The sequence below is a fragment of the Equus caballus genome, chromosome 8 (assembly GCF_041296265.1).
Source record: "Equus caballus isolate H_3958 breed thoroughbred chromosome 8, TB-T2T, whole genome shotgun sequence".
Lineage (NCBI taxonomy): Eukaryota > Metazoa > Chordata > Mammalia > Perissodactyla > Equidae > Equus > Equus caballus.
In genome coordinates this window covers 13335711-13352110 of record NC_091691.1, presented here as the reverse complement: position 1 = coordinate 13352110, position 16400 = coordinate 13335711, and the positions used below count along the sequence as shown (strand labels likewise).

The following is a 16400-nucleotide window of genomic DNA, read 5'->3' as shown; positions in this document are numbered from 1 at the left end:
CTACCTGGATTCCAGGCAGAAGCCATACTGCCTTCTACAGCCCAGCCACGAAGGTCACACAGCGCCACCTCCGCGTTCTATTCAGTAGAATCAAGTCGCTAAACTAGTTCACGTTCAAGCGAAGGAGAATTAGACTCCACTCTTTGTGGGAGGACTGTCAGAATCAGTGGACATGTTTTAAACCCACTACCCCGCTTCCTTCCTGCGCGTGGGGCTTGCTGCTGCCTGACACGTTACACGCTGTTGACTGTGCTCGTGCTCCCCAAGGGCAGGGACTTGGTCTGCTCTGACTGCTGCGGCATCGCCAAGGCCCGGTACAGGGCCTGTCATAGGAGGGGCTCGGGAAGCATCTGGTGGATGCGGGGCTGGAAGGAGGCTTCCAAAAGGCAGCTTTCCACAGGGCTGTCTGTCCGGCTTAGTTCCTCACAGGACAAATTCTCCCAAGCATCCCGACCGGCAGTGGACGGGGGTTCCCAGGCTGGACGGGTCTGTCTGGCCACAGCCTCGTTGTCCTGAGCACCCAGGGTGGCTCAGGAGAAAGCCCCTCAGGAACAAGGCGTAAAGCAGGGGTTGCAAACTCTAAGGCCCACAAGGGCCACAGTGGCACAGCGAGCAGGCCAGGTTTGAGACAAGGGACTCCGGTGACCTGCAGGCCCACGCCCACCTGAAGGCACTCACGTTCAAAACACTGGGGAGCATCCAGCCCGTGTCCAGGTGACACCTGGGCTCCAGGAGCAAGGCAAAGCCGAGGGCAGGGTGAGAGCTGCCTGGCCCTGAGGCCTCTCTGAGCCGCCAGGCTGACATTATGGTCCCTCCTCAGGACTGTCCCCTCCTAATTCTGTGGAAGAAGGGGGACTCTCCCGGCTTCATCCGGGGCCTGCCTCAGGGTGCACGTGGGGTGAAGGTGACCTCCAAGGCAGGCAGACCACGTCCAGATGCCAGCTCTGCCCCTCTCGGTTGTGTGGTCTCAGAAGCTCTGAGCTCCCGTGTCCTCATCTGTAAAATGGGGGCCCGTGTTAGTTATCTACTGCTGTGTAACAAGTGGCTCCAGAATGTGGTGGCTTCAAACATCAGTAGTCATGCATTCTCTCGCGCGGGTTCTGTGGATCAGGAATTCAGGGGCGGCTTAGCTGGGTAGCTCTGCCCTGTGTCTCTTACAAGTTATAGTCAGATGTCGGCAGGGGCTGCAGCCATCTGAAGGCTTGACCGGGGCCAGAGGACCTGCTTCCAAGAAGGCTCACATGGCTGTTGGCAGGAGGCCCTGGTTCGTCTCCACGTGGGGCTCCCCGTGGCCGCTCCGGTGTCCTCACGTGGCAGCTGTTTCCCCCAGAGCAAGTGATCCAGGAGAGAATGAGGGAGGAGGAAGCCACGGTGCCTTTTATGGCCTCGCTCCTTCACTTCCACAGTATCTCATAGGTCACACAGCCGTGTCTGGAGTGAGAGGACCACAGTAGGGCGTGACTACCAGGAGGTCAGACTCCTTGGGGTGGGGGGGCGTGGCAGATCTTGGAGGCCGCCTGCCATAACTTGTCTGCTTTCTTATCTGCAAAATGAGGACCACTTCCCACCTCTCAGAGCTGTTACGGCTCCAGACAACAGGAGCAAAGCTGTCGGCACGGAGCCTGGCACGTACCAAGCGCTCACCTGTGTTAGGGCACCCCCATCGGCTCCCACGAAAGCTGGAGGACCAGCCCACCCTCCCTGCGCCCTGCTCACCCATCGGGGGCCCCTTCTTTCAATGAGTGGGAACTAGTAACAGGCATTGCTTTTTCTTCTTCTTCTTAAGGTTTTAAACACCTAATTTATTCCATCCATTAGATAGATTTTGTAGATTTAATCATTTTCACAGTTGGTGGCTCATTGGATACTCAAGATAAACTCCAAATGAAAGTATAATGGTGAGGACAAATGAGTTTTCACACCACAATGGCAGAAACTTGCTTGGGAAGAGAGTTTAAGAGGAACAAAAATATATACAGATATCATTTTTTTTCCCTCCCGGCAGCCGCTTTTGCTGACTACAGTAGGTTACTACAGTTAATTTCACCAGTTTTGTTCATCTGTAAAATTGCATAAAAGTGACATTTTTGTGCTCATTATAGCAACTGCTGATTTATGGCTGGTAAATGAAGAGCTGGCCCCTTTTTTGCGGGCCTCTCCGAGCGGCGCTAAGTGCCCATGAAATTGCTTGTATAATGTAGTTTAAATCCAGTCTCGGAGAAAGATTCCCCCGTTGGCCAAAGTGACATTTCCATTCTCCACACTGGGTTTATCTGAGGCCATGCAGGAGTGGGCTGCCCCAGGCAGGGTCCGGATGGGGGCCCGTGGCCGGCCCAGCCTCGGCTTCCCCTGCCGGGCCCAGGTTAGGCCGCAGGGGTGGAGTGGACTGGGTGCCCACCCCTTCCTGCCTGCTGCCCTGCCCAGCTCTGGCACATCCCTGCCCCTGAGGGCAAAGGGGAGTGACCTTTCTAACACCACCCCTGCCCCGCCTGCCCTGCCTGCCTCATCACTCCCGTGGCTGCAGCACTGCTGACACTGGGGCCAGACCGTTCTTTGTGGCAGGGGCTGCCCTGGGCATCGTAGGATGTTTAGCAGCATCCTAGGCCCTTCCCCACATTGTGACAACCAAACTCCTCTCCAGACACGGCCAGTGTGTCCTGGGGCAGGACCCCTGAGCATCTCTGGCTCGCTCGGGCCCCCCGCCTCTGGAACCACTGCTCCCCATCTTCTCTCCTCCACCTGTCTGCTCGGGCGTCTGCTCTTACTCTCAGTTAGTTACACCTCCCGCCCGGACGTGCCTCCTCACCCCCGGCCCTTTGCCCGCGCCGTTTCTTCTGCCTGCAGTATGCTTCTCTCCTTATCCTTTGCTGGGAGCCTGCTTCTTCCGGAAGGCCGTCTCTGACGCCCACCCACCAGGTGAGGCTCCCTCGTGTCGCCACGCCGCCTGCACCTCCCATCACAGCAGCATTGGGCTCCGACTGGCTGTGAGCCCACAGGGGTCGTGGGTGAGGCTCTGCAAGGATGGGATGTGGAACGTGGCCTTCCAGTTGGTGGGGAGGCCTGGCAGGGGGTGGGGTCTGCCTTCTGTCCCAGACAACACTAGGCCCGCCTGTGGAGGAGCCCCTTCCCCTCCCAGGAAGGCCCTTGTCCCTGGCAGATGGGGAGGGTATTAACACACTTAACGAGCACCCCCTTCTGCTAACGGGCTCCACCACAGGACTCGGTAACTCACAGCCACCCTGGGAGGTAGTGTTAGCTGCAGTGTAACCCCATTTTACAGAGGAGGCCACTGAGGCTCAGCGTGGTGAAATCCCCCCTCCCCAGCCCCCCTGGCACAGTCACTGGTGGGCCCCTTGGCACAGTCAGTCCTTGAGGCCACTCCACAGACCTGGCACCATCCTTATCCCCATTCCACAGGTGGGGAAACTGAGGCTCAGCCAGACAAACAGCTTGCCCAGGGCCACACAGCCCCCCCACCAGGCAGGATCCACCAGGCCTGCCAGCTCCAAAGCCAGGGTCTTTCCATCTGCCTCACACAGGGCCCGGCTCCCTTCCCCGCCCCAGGGAGGGTCCTGCGCGGCACTGAGGAGCATCTCAGGACCAGGGAGGGGCTCTGGATGGGAGAAGGGGGTCTGCCCAACGGCAACCCGCCTCCCCTGGACAAGGACCAGTTGTGCCCACTGGCATTGGGGACAGCCAGCCTGTCACAGAGTACACCCTTCAGCTGACAGCTTACAGAAAAGGCAGCGGCCACCACGCTGGTCGTACAGGGGACAGCAGGCTCAAGGAGGGGATGGGCAGCCAGTGGGGGCGGAACCCCTCCTCACCCGCCTGGCCATGGAACCAGGAAACCTGAGGGTGGGGATGGAAGCCAACAGCAGCGGCTCCCGCTTCACCTCCTCCTCTGCGCCAGGCCCCGTGCTGGGCCCTGTTCACACAGCAACGCTTAACCATCCCAGGAGGTCGCAGGTCATCATCAGCCCATTTTACAGATGAGGGAAGGGAGGCACCGAGAGGAAAGTGAGGGGGTGGAAGGAATGAACACCCCCCAGAGCAGTTGAAAATGAAAGACAGCCGTACAGAGTGCCCTAGAGGGTGTGCAGCCCCCAGGACTCCTGTGCTCCGCCGTGGGGAGGGCAGCCTGGCACAGTCTCTTGGGCATTTTCCCCTGAAACTGAACATTCTTCCCTCCCGCATCCCAGCAATTCTGCCCCTGGGCATATTCCCAAGAGAACGCACTGAATCCGTGAACCGGGGGCCGTAGCACTATTCCGATGAGCCCCGTGCTGGAAGTGACCCCAAGGCCATCAACAGCAGGCAGGATGAGTAAATAGTGACGCAGTCACACGAACACCACACAGCAGCAAGAAAGAATGGACCGCCACCCCCCACGGCCACCTGGATCAATCTCGAGACATAACCTCGAGTGACAGAGGCCCGACACAAATGAGTGTGCACTGCCCGGGCCCATCTCACCACGTCCAGACACAACGAGTCCAGGGTGTCAGAGCAGGAGAGCCGTCCCTGCACTGGAGGGGCACAGGCATTGTCCCGTCCCTAGGCTTAGGGTCATGTGAGTGTGTTCTGTCTGTGACAGTTCAGCAAGCTCATGACGTGCGTGGTTCCTTCTGTCCTCTACTCCTTCATCCAAAGCTTAAAAACAGAGAAGGAATGAATGAAGGAGCCAATGAATGAACAGAGAAACAGGCGAGGGAAGGGCGAGTCCTGGGGAGCAGTGGGGGTGTGGCCTCCGGGGTCCCTGGGTCGCAGGGCTGGCTCTCACCTGTGCTTCCCTCTCCTTGCTTGTCCCCGCAGGCGAGACAGTGGCCAGCTCCATGCATTCCTCCCGCTACCCGAGCCCGGCCGAGCTGGACGCCTACGCCGAGAAGGTGGCCAACAGCCCGCTCTCCATCAAGATCTTTCCCACCAACATCCGTGTGCCCCAGCACAAGCATCTCAGCCGCACCGTCAACGGCTATGACACCAGCGGCCAGCGCTACAGCCCCTACCCGCAGCACAGCGCCGGCTACCAGGGCCTGCTGGCCATCGTCAAGGCCGCCGTCTCCGCCTCTGGGGTGTCCGCGCCCGCTGGGCCCGCCAAGAGCGTGCTCAAGAGCGCCGAGGGCAAGCGGACCAAGCTGTCGCCGGCCGCCGTGCAGGTGGGCATCGCGCCCTACCCCGCACCCAGCACGCTGGGGCCGCTGGCCTACCCCAAGCCGCCTGAGGCGCCCGCCCCGCCACCCGGCCTGCCCGCGGCCGCCCCCGCCGCCTCGGTCATCCCCCTGCCCGGCCGCGGCCTGCCCCTGCCACCCTCCAACCTGCCCTCCATCCACAGCCTCCTCTACCAGCTCAACCAGCAGTGCCAGGCCCCGGGCGCCGTGCCCCCCGCCTGCCAGGGCGTGGCCATCCCCCACCCCAGCCCGGCCAAGCACGGCCCGGTGCCCAGCTTCCCCAGCATGGCCTACGCGGCCCCTGGCGGCCTGCCTGACTGCCGGAAGGGCCCCGAGCTGGGCCAGGGCAGCACACCGGCCTTGACGTTGGCCGGCGCCACCAAGCCTGCAGGGTACGCGGACGGTGGCCTGGATTACCTGCTGTGGCCGCAGAAGCCGCCCCCACCGCCGCCCCAGCCGCTTCGGGCCTACAGCGGGGGCACGGTGGCCAGCAAGTCCCCCGAGGCCTGCGGGGGGCGGGCGTACGAGCGGGCCAGCGGGTCGCCCCTCAACTGCGGCGTGGGGCTGCCCGCCAGCTTCACTGTGGGCCAGTACTTCACCGCCCCCTGGAACAGCGTGCTGGTGACTCCCACCAGCGACTGCTACAACCCCGCGGCGGCGGCAGTGGCGGTCACCGAGCTGGGGCCCGGGGCGGCCCGGGAGCTGGCGGGGCCCCCTGCAGAGGCCCTCTCAGGCCTGCCCAGCAAGGGCGTGTGCAACACGGCGGTGCTCAGCAGCAGCCTGCAGTCGTTGGAGTGTCTCATCAGTGACATCCGGCCGGCCTGCATCAAGGAGCAGATGCTGGGCAAGGGCTACGAGGCGGTGGCCGTGCCCCGGCTGCTCGACCACCAGCACGCCCACATCCGCCTGCCCGTCTACAGATAAGGCCTGCCCGACGGACAGATGGACCGGGTGCTGAGGAGGGGCAGGCCACAGAACAGGGTGGGCGGCACAAGGGGCACCCAGCCCTGCCCCGAGTCCGGGTGCCCACTGATGCCCGCAGGGAAGCCAGGCCAGCCGCTGCCATGCAGCCACTCGTCAGGGAGGGGCAAGGCGACCTGGCTCACCAAGGCCCCTCCCCCTCATCAGCTGCCCCAGGACACAGGGAGGCCCCGGGGCAGCCACTGATGTCCACGCCTCCCTTCATCCGAGCTGGCAGAGGCCGCGAGAGAGAAACCACTTAGAAACAGGAATCATTCTTTCTGGCTCTCCAGGAGAGGGGCTCAGGCGGGGGTGGGGGGGATGTGGGAGGAGGTGTGATGCTCTAGCTCCTCCCCCCACAAGCTCCCCAGTCTCCTGGAAAAGGAGGGTGGGGGGCGACTATAGGACATCACTGGGCTCACAGTGTCCCCCACTGGCCAATCTAGGTGAAGACAACTCTATTTGAGGCTCCAGGGACCTGCAGTCCCCCTGCTCCTCCTCCTCCAGACTCTCCTTCCCCTCCCCCCATTCCATCCCAACACAGAAAAATCGCACCCCCATCCCCATTCTCCAAACCCTGGACTACCACCTTCCCCCTTCCCTCTAGTACATCTAACAGGGCTGCTGGGCACAGTTGTGCAGACTGTGCACTGCACAAGGGCACCTCGTCCAAGGAGACACCACTTGCATCCTAGACTTGTATATTTATTATGGCAATTTTCCGAATCCTGAGGAAGGGGTGCCACTTTCCTATTCGCACAAAGGCACCACAGGGGCTAACAATGGGCCTGCCATCCTAGACCCCATCCAAGGGACCCTACCCTTCCTTCTTCAGGGGTTCTCCTAGGAGCCAGTGAGGAGGCAATCTACTGGGTTTACTTGGGAGACCCCATCTAACTCCTTTCCTGCGAGCCGCCCGAAGGCCCATCCCACACCCTCGACGCGCGGGAAGGCAGGCAGGGTCCCCCCACTGAGCCCCCAAGTCCCGGCCCCTCTGGCGCTCCGGAAGCGGTACTGTATCTTTCTCCAAGGCCTGTTCAAGCACTAAGTGCATTTACAAATCTCTGAGAATGTTTTTTTTTATACTAAAATTGACCATTATATTCTACTGTGAGAAGTGCAGTCTGCACTATATTGTTTTAAAAACGAAGAGAAAGAAAAAAAAGGCAAACAGGCGGTGCCTCGGCTGTGGGCTCGTTGGCAGCTCTGGGTCTTGCTCTTTCCGTCGTCCTCCCTGCGGGCGTGCAGCGGCCGGCGCCACCCGGCTGGGCGTGTTAGTCACTCCTCCAGCTCTTTTGGGAACCGAACCCGGGCCCCTCTGGCTGGTCCCCCGAATGGTGCAGAGGGGTTGGGGGTGGGGGGGCCCGGCATCACTAAATTCCTTCCCAGCTCTTCCTCTGTGCCTGGCACACTCCAAGCTTGGCAGCATGACTGGGGACAGGCCAGAGTGGCTGAGCAGTGGCATCTCCCCGGCCAGTCCCAGCACACACCCACCCCCTGCCCAGGTGCCTGGGGATTTGCAGGAGACCACCCCCACCCCCAACCCCTCCCAGGGTGCTCAGCATTTATCAGGCCCTTGCTGTGTGCTGGGCATCTCATCGACACCATGTCTCAGTGGAGCCTCGCCACCCCTTGCAAGGTAGGGGGGGTTGAGAGGAGAAAGTGACACTCAGAGATGTGAAGTACACACAGAGGGCACACAATAGGTCTGTGGAAAGCTCAAACCCCATAGCATGGACTCTTCCTCACATCCTGTCCCCACCTCCTCCCCTGGCCCACTGGCCTGACATCTGGGCAGTTACGTGGGCCTCCCCTGCCATGCACAGAGCCCTGTCCGGGTGCCTGGCGTGGTGAGGTCCAGGGCAGAAGCGGGAACAGAGGGAACACCCTGGATGCACCCTGTGGTGGGGCCTCCACCTCCCTCAGGCCAGGCCCGGAGCCCGGGAGGAAATGCAGCTCCGAGAGCAAGGGGCCTGTCCAGGGCAGGCCCAGCCCTCCTGAGCTGCTCAACCAACCTACACACCCTGGGGGGCAGGGGCGGGCGTCCTGCTGGGTGAGGAGCTGGGCCTCCGGGAGCAGTCCTAAACCAGACGTCGACAAGAGCTTTTCTGACCTCCGTAATCGAGTCTCAGCAGCCCTCTCGGACGTCATACCACCGTCTCCGTGGTCCAGACAGGGACACAGATCGGAGACCAGCCCCAGGACGGCATCCAGCCCACGCCCGCCCTGCACCAGGCGGCCTCCACCACTCCAGCCTCTCCCCCGGCCTCCCCCTCGTGCAGGACTGAAGCCCAGGGCGGCCCCCGGAGGCAGGCGAGCCCAGCAGGCTCAGATGGATGTGGGTTCGAATCCTGCCATTGCTTCTCTGGGTGGCCCTGCACCAGTCCGTCCCCAGCCTGCCGCAGAGCTGGAATTCAAGGAGACAAAGGCACCGTGTGGGTCCTGGAGGGGGCGGGGCGGCAGGGTCTACAGTCAGGTTTAGGACCTGTCCCAGGGGCCACGACTGCGGCCACCTCAGCACCAACGTGGTGTGTGGGGAGCCCAGGCCCACCCACCCTGGGGCATCTGGAGACGGGGAAGGAAGGGAGACCAGAGCCACCCCCAGGCCAGGCCCCTCTCACTTGGAGATCAGGGCTGGGGACCCGCCTCTTCTCCTGGGAAGCCTCCTTGTCCTCTGCAGGGCCAGTCTGCGTGCAGGGCAGGTGGGGGCACGTGGCACACCAGGCTGGGCTGGGGTTCTAGTCCTGGCACCTGCTCCCTGGGTGCTCTGGCGGGGCACCTTCTCCCTGGGAGCCGAGCCAGCTGATCTCAAAGGGCCCTCCAGCTTCGCCATTCTGGCATGCAGCCTCCCTGCCCTTTATTTGTACAGTCACCTTTGATTACACATTGGAGAAACAGTGCAGGTGACAAGGACAATATTACTGTCATTGCTACAATTACCAACAGCCCACTACTGTAGGCAGACGGGTCATCAGGCTCGGCACTAAATGGTATTTAGTCCTCACAACTGTGCAGGTGCACGTGATACAGGTGCACATTCCTATGTCACAGACCAGGCTAGTGAGGCCCAGAGAGGGCAGTCATTTGCCCAAAGTCACACAGCTGAGGATGGAGAATGGAAAAGCAGCTAAGATAGAACACGGGCTCTGACTCAGAGTCTGAGCTCTTAACTGCTGCGCTATGCACAAAAGATAAAACCACCGCCAAGCCCCAAATGTGGCCCATTTGGCCCTGGAACCTAGGTGCAGCCTTGGATCCCACACCCCAGCTGCCGGGACTTCACGCTGGGGGAAGGAGTGGGGCGGGGGGCAGGATCCTCCATGCCGTCCAGCCCCGGGCAGAGCTGCCCCCCTCCCCGTCTCTAAGCGTCTCCCTGGGGCACTGGGATCCCCTCTCCAGGCAGCTGTCGCCGGCCCACAGCCCTTAGAGCAAGCTGCCCAGTCTGGTGGCCCCCGGAGCTGGCGCCCGGCCTCGCCTGTCCCCACCAGTCGAGCAGAGCAACCGTGCGACGACCGCGCATCTGCCGGACATCGGCGCTGCCCCGATGAGCTTCGGCAAATACCTGAGCGGAGGGCCCGTGTAGGGGACACTCCCCTTTCCCAGGTGGCCCCCCGGCTTTCTTGACCCATATCCCGCCTTTAGGGCACGCCCCCGTCTCTGGGAGGGGAAGCTGACGCAGGTTAGACCCTGACTTGCCTCGAAACAGCCACCCCCCGCCCAGCCACGCCCACGTGGCTGCCACGTGCGCCCGGTTCGCTTGCTGCACTGCGCCTGCGCGTCTCGGGGACTCTTCAAGGTCCCTCGCCGTCCCCACCTGTCCCCCGCGCTGGCGTGGAAGGTGGGGTCTGGCCAGTGGGGTGGGTAAGGCTGGTGACAAAAGGTGTTCTAGTTAAATTACCACCATCACCAGCTCACCAGGGTGGCAGGGGCAGGGGAGGAGGCAGGGAGCCCGGCCTCAGCATCCCACTGACTCCATGTGTGACCCTGGGCGACTCATGTGGCCTCTCTGAGCTTCAGTTCCAGAGGTCAGAGGGAGCCGTGGCCCCCAGTGACGGGGAGGGTGCCAGTGAGGTGTGATGCACCAGCATGTGCCCTTTGGCAAGGGACCGCCCCCTCTGAGCCACCTATTTCTCAACTGTAGAGTGACGCTAATATTCAAAGCACGACCGTGTTGGGTTGAACATAGCAGAGGACTGGTCAAATGCCCCAGGCAGCACAGCGCCCCTTCCATAGAAGAGGCCCCAAAAGTTAGGTGTGTTATTTCTGTCGTGACCTAGTCCAGATGATTTTCATCTTGGAAAGTGGGTTTCCAGGTTAAAAGAGTTTGAGAAACACATGCATATCCTGCCCCCACCCCGTTCCACCTTGGAGACCCAGGAATCATATTAGCATATTAAAGGCTCTGACAAGTCCTGCAGGCAAGATACCCTTTCAACTTTAACCCAGCATTTCCCTAACTTTTAAAATCACCTTTGTTGTTGATATTAAGATCCCAAGGAACAAACCGGACTTCAGGAAACACTGAGTCCTACCTCTTGTTTGCAATTGGGGAAACTAAGTCCCCTCTCCTCTCTGGGCCTCAGTTTCCCTAACTGTAACACAAAGACTTCTAATGAGTTTGTAGCAGAGCAAGGACTGGAATCCAACGCTGACCCGGAGTCGTTGGGCCTCAACTCTGGAGCCACAACATCCTAACTGGTCTTTGTCCACCTTGTCAAACTAGGCCCAAAGGAGGGGGAAGACCCCCAGGGAGAGAGAGGAGGACTTCATTTGAGGAGTGGGGATGAGTACCCCTATTTTGAAAAGGAGAAAAGTGAGGTTCAGAGAGGGGAGGCAACTTGCATGAGGGCGCACAGCAACCAGGTCCTGGACCTTCCAGGGGTGGATCTAGGCTGCCTACTTTCCTTGTGGGTGAGTAGGCGGATTTCTGAGTCTTACAGCTTCAGCGCATACCTAATGGGGAACTCAGCTGGGCCTCTTCCCGACGGTGTCCCCTGAGTCCCCCGGTCTCCTCTAAGGAGGCGTCTGAGTGTGACTGCAGCGCCCCCTGGTGGCCAGTCTCCAGGATCCGCAGCGTCACCCCACACCAGCCAAAGGCGGGTTTCTGCACAACCTCTTGCGGTGGAGAAATGGGATGATGTGCGCGTGCCTTGGAAAGGCCAAAGGTGCTAAGTTAAAAAAGAAAGACAATCCTGCCGCCTCCCAGAAAGGTTCTCCTCCTAAGAGAGAGAGCGGAAATCCCGGCTCCACCGCTGTTCCGTCCAGGCTGTGTGTCCTGTGTTTGCATCATTGGGTCTCACTTTCTTCATCTGTAAGATGGGGATGAAAATTTGTTCTCGTATCTGCCTGATTTTGGCCGGAGTAACAGGAAATCTTGCCTCACTGGTTTAAATGAGAAAGAAAACTCATTCTCTCAAGCAATGATAAGAAGCCGTGAGGTAGGGCGGCCGCAGGGCTGGTTAATTTCTCAGCACGATAGTATCATCAAGGTCCTGTGTCCTTTTCATCTTTCTGCTCCCCCAAACCCCTGCATGGTCACAAAAAGGCTGTTGTAGTTCCAGGCATCGCATCCAGACCTGCCAGTGCCCGACAAAGCAGGAGTGTCTTCCTGTATTTCTCTTACTTTCCCAGAATCCCCCTCCTTCAGCAGACTTCCCCTCCTGTCTCATGGGGCAGAACTGGTTCCCACGGCTATTCCTCTACCAACACCTGGAAAGGGAAACAGAGTCGCAGTGGTTGGCCCACAACTGTAGAGCAGAGTGGAGAACTCAGAACAAAATGAGCTGCTGTGAGTAAGGAAGAGAGTTACTTCTGGAGAGGCTTCCACACCAGTGCGCAATGAACGCCAGCCACTGAGTGCGGTGGCCAGCATGTGGTGGGTGCCTTATCTGTGTTCCTCTGCTTCCTCCTTTTGGTGATTTCCTCCAAGAACACAGGACTCCCAGCTTCCCGCCCTCTATCCCTGGGGCTTGGGTCTCTCTCCAGTGCCCAGTGCCCCTGCCATCCTGTCCTCTGCTTCCATCATCACCACCTCCTTTTGTTTCTATCTCACACGCTCGGGATGAACAAAGATCTCCCCATTGTCCCCGATGACTTTGGATTCCTAAAAAATAAAAGCTAGGAGGTGCTTGATTCTCATGCAAATGCTTTCACCGGGGAGTCACAAGTTAATAACAGAGGCCTGGAGCATTCAACGGCCTGTCCAACCAACTGCAGTGATCAGAATACCCAGTTATTTGGGGGAGCTGGGACTGACTGCCGACCACGACATCATCACGTTCGGAAATGTCAGAAGTGTACATTGCGGGGAGACGAACAGTGTGGTTGAAAATGGCTTTTGATTTTTAAAAAAATCCCCAGCATTCATCTGAAACAATAATAACAGCTAATAATAACAGGGCATGTAATAATGAACTATTCACAGGCATGAGAGATAATTGTTCAGTTAAGATCCCAGAGTTTCTGAGACTGTCTTTTCTGATGGGGTCCCATTGTTTTTGACTCCAGTAGCTCTAATTATTTCCCAGTAGTGCTTTAAACTTGGGATGAAAAAAACCCTCCCGTCAAATATGACATACAAGTGGTTTATCATGATTAGATACACAGGCACGCACACAATGAGAAGTCCTTGTCGGAATAAACTTAGGGGTACGTTTACGGAGAGAGGGTTCTAAATGGAAGCTGACAGTCTCCGGGGCTCAGCAAAAGTGGCAGGTGACAGCCAGGTCTTCATCACACAAGTGACCTGGCCTCATCACCTCTCACTCCCCCAGGGGTCAGGATGGGGCCTGAGGACAGAATGCCTGGGTTCAAATGCCACCTCTACCACTTATCGGCCAGGTGCCCTGGGCGAGTCCTCGCCTCCCTGAGCCTCAGTGTCCCCATCTGTAACATGGAGTGCAGTGGACATCCCACTGTTTTGGCCTGCCCAGGTTCTATTTACTCTTTCATCTAGCATCTGTATCACTAGCTATTGCCACAAAATTGATGGCCGTGCTTTAAAAATCACAAGCACTCAGTGGCATATAAAAACATTTGTCATGCATCGGTGAAGTTCCTCTGATCTCGGCTGGCCTTGCCTGGGATGACATCGCTCAGCTCCACATGTCTCTTATCCTCCTCCTCAGGGCTAGCCTGGGCACATCTGCTAACAGCCCATTGGTTAAAACAAGTCACATCGTCAGGCCAGGGGTGTGTGCGAAATTATACCTTGCCCACAGTGGGAGAACACCACAAAGTCACATTGCAAAGCCACGGATAAAGGGAAGAGTGGGGAATCGGGGCCACTGAGGCAGTCAAGCACAGGGATCAACACTCCAACTTTCCTAGGAACCTGCCCCTCCCCATGCTCAGTCCTGGTGGTCTGGGGGAAGCTAGCGGCCCCCATGGCTCTAGCTCTGGCCTCCAGAGGTTCTGAACCTCAGGCTTTTCTCACTCAAAGAGACACTTTAACAAGTGTGGGGAAGGTATTAAAAACACAGAGGCATCAGACTGAGCCCTAATCAGGAGAGACAGAGAACTAAAGGTGGAGTATGTTTTCCCATAAATGATTCTAATTCCAATGTGTCACCTGAGAATATTTAGGCATACCACCAGTGCCTGTCCCACACTTTGCAGGACATTGGGAAAGGTCATCTTTAAGGTCTTAACTGTAACAAACAGAAAATCTCAATGACTTGAAAATATTTTAAGTTCCCCCTAAACAGCTTTTGAGTTCTAGAGACTCAACACCCAAACCATCAAAGTTTTAGAAAATCGCTGTTGAAAAAGTTACCACATGTTTAGCCAAAAATGTTCTCAGAGGAAAATTCATAGCCTACAGTTATTTCTTCAAAAAATGAATGAATGAAGCATTCACCTCAATAAGTTATGGAGTCTCTTTGAGGTGAGAGGGAGTTCTGATTCGGTGGGCAGGCCCATCCCATAACCCCCCCCAGAGAAGTCACCTCTTCATAGCCCCAGAATGAGCCACTAAGCCATTATTTTATTTTATTTTATTTTTTTGAGGAAGATTAGCCCTGAGCTAACATCTGCCGCCAATCCTCCTCTTTTTGCTGAGGAAGACTGGCCCTGAATTAACATCCGTGCCCATCTTCCTCTACTTTATATGTGGGACGCCTGCCACAACAAGCAGTGCCATGTCCACATCCAGGATCCAAACCAGTGAACCCCAGGCCACCAAAGCGGAACGTGCGCACTTAACCGCTATGCCACCAGGCCAGCCCCACCACAGCCATTCTTGTTGACAATGTTGCCCACTCCCACTGGAAAGATGGGGCATCTGGGAAAAGGCCGGTAGCACATGCACTATCGAGTCCCCCAGCCTCCTTTCTCACAGAACCCAGACCTGGAGGGGAAACTGCCTTCCTCCATACTGCCCCATGCTTCTTTAGGACAACCACTACTTCCTGCGTGCTGCCTGGCTAAAGCCTGGGACACATGACACAATTCTGGCCAATAATACGAGAGGGGAGGTCAGCTGGGGGACTTCAGGGAAAGGTCTCCTCCCGCATAAAAAGAGACACAACACAGGAAGAACCATCTCTCCTTCTTCCTCTGGATGCAGCGGGTTCTGGGTGTGATGCCTGGAACAGTGGTGCCATGTTGTGTCCTTGAGGAAAAAGCCAGCACACCCAGGTGGGCGACGCTGAGCACAGAGCCTGACAAATGTCGAAGGGATAAAGGAGTGGCAGATCCTTCAATGAGTCACAGAGACTCTGTGTTAACCAGCCTTAGTGCCCTCCCCAACTTGACACTCCCTCCTATCTGAGACAATAAATATTCCTTTTTCTTTAAGCCAGTGTAAGTTTTCTGCTAGTTGCTGCCCAAAACACATAACTGTATGAACACCACAAACAATCCTCTTTTCTTTGAAAAGCCCAGGGAGTCACTTGATCGTTACCAAGGCTGGGCCCCATTTTACAGATGAGGACACTGAGGCTCGGAGTTTATGATCTATCCTGTTACCCAGAAGGCTTGGCTCAGCCAGCGAGGGCGTCTCACCCCCTGCCCACGGGATTGGCTCAGGAATGACATGTGACCCAAGTCCGTCCAATCAGAATGGCTCTTGGGACCCCACTGAGAATGCCGGATGAGGACGCGCTGTGTAGGTGTTGGATTGGAATGAAGACACGTGCAGCCATGGGAAAAGCGGGGCCACCGTGGACCACAAGGAGAGCACAGCAGCCTCCAGGAGGCAACGGAGAGAGGGGGGAATGGGACCTCGGGAAGGTCCCAGCCTCCCACCACCCTTGACGGTAATACCATTGGTCCTCCTTCCTTCTCAAAGAGCTGGATGGACTCACGCCCCTCAGGTCATTGATTCTCGTCCTTCTGACCGATGGGGACACGGAGGCCCAGAGAGGTAAAGCGACTCCACCAAAATTCCCAAAATAACCCACTGCCACAGTTTGGGCAGAGGGCACAGACCCCACGCCCTGCGTGTGTCTCACTGCAGCTGCCCTTGGCCAGGTCCGCAGAGCCCCACGCCCTTCCCAAGTGAAGCTCCAGAGGGGACCTAAGACCCCAGCCCCAGCCAGGGCCAGGAAGCTGGGGAGGTCAGAGGGACCCTTCAGCTAGCTGCAGGTTCCTCAGCTCCAGGGCGGAGCAGCAAGATGGGGTGATTGCGGGGGGGTCCCTCCTCATGCCAGGAGGCGTGGCGCTGCCCGGGGGCTTGATCGGCAGTTGGGGGTGACCCCGGGGTGAATGGCTGCCCTGGGAAGGGAATCGGGTTGGCCTTCAGCTCCAGCTCACCAATCACAGTCCCACCAGCACGTGGGTCCTACGGAGGGAAGCAGGAGGTCTCATCCCGTCCCAGGATCCATAGGCACTCTCACCATGCCAGTCGCCACCACCGTCCTTACGAGGGCCACTCTCGTCCTCACCATCAGTCCACTGCTGACGCTGGATGGCTCACCCGTCTCCAGAGCCCCTGCTCTGCCCCCACGCAGCAGCTGTCCTACCCCCCCCAGCACATCGTTACCCCCCACCAGCATCACTATCCCCTGATGAGCATTACTCTCCCCCCAGCAGCATCACTGTCCCCCCACTCCCTTCATGTCTACCTTCCCCATCACCACTCCACTCTCACCCCTGCCTCTCAGGCCCCCACCAACACCACCGCCCCCAGTCCAGCCCCCTGATCACCCCCAGGTCATTTCTACTGCCCTCGTGCCCCCAGCATGGGCATTCCTTAGCTCTCCCATCTCCCTGCTGTCGCCCCCGAGCCTGTTACCACTCCCCCCGCCATCACCCCCACCATCTCCACCA

General features: G+C 58.3%; 1 protein-coding gene across 1 annotated transcript in view; it reads left to right on the top strand.

Moving 5' to 3' along the window:
* The window catches only part of FAM222A (family with sequence similarity 222 member A), a 54871-nt gene extending 47537 nt beyond the window's left edge, over positions 1-7334 (top strand). Inside the window, exon 3 of the mRNA XM_023646963.2 lies at positions 4816-7334. Coding sequence (XP_023502731.1) covers positions 4816-6095 — 1280 coding nt within the window. The 3' untranslated portion in view covers positions 6096-7334. The remainder of the gene's footprint in view (positions 1-4815) is intronic.
* Positions 7335-16400: the final 9066 nt, after the last annotated feature.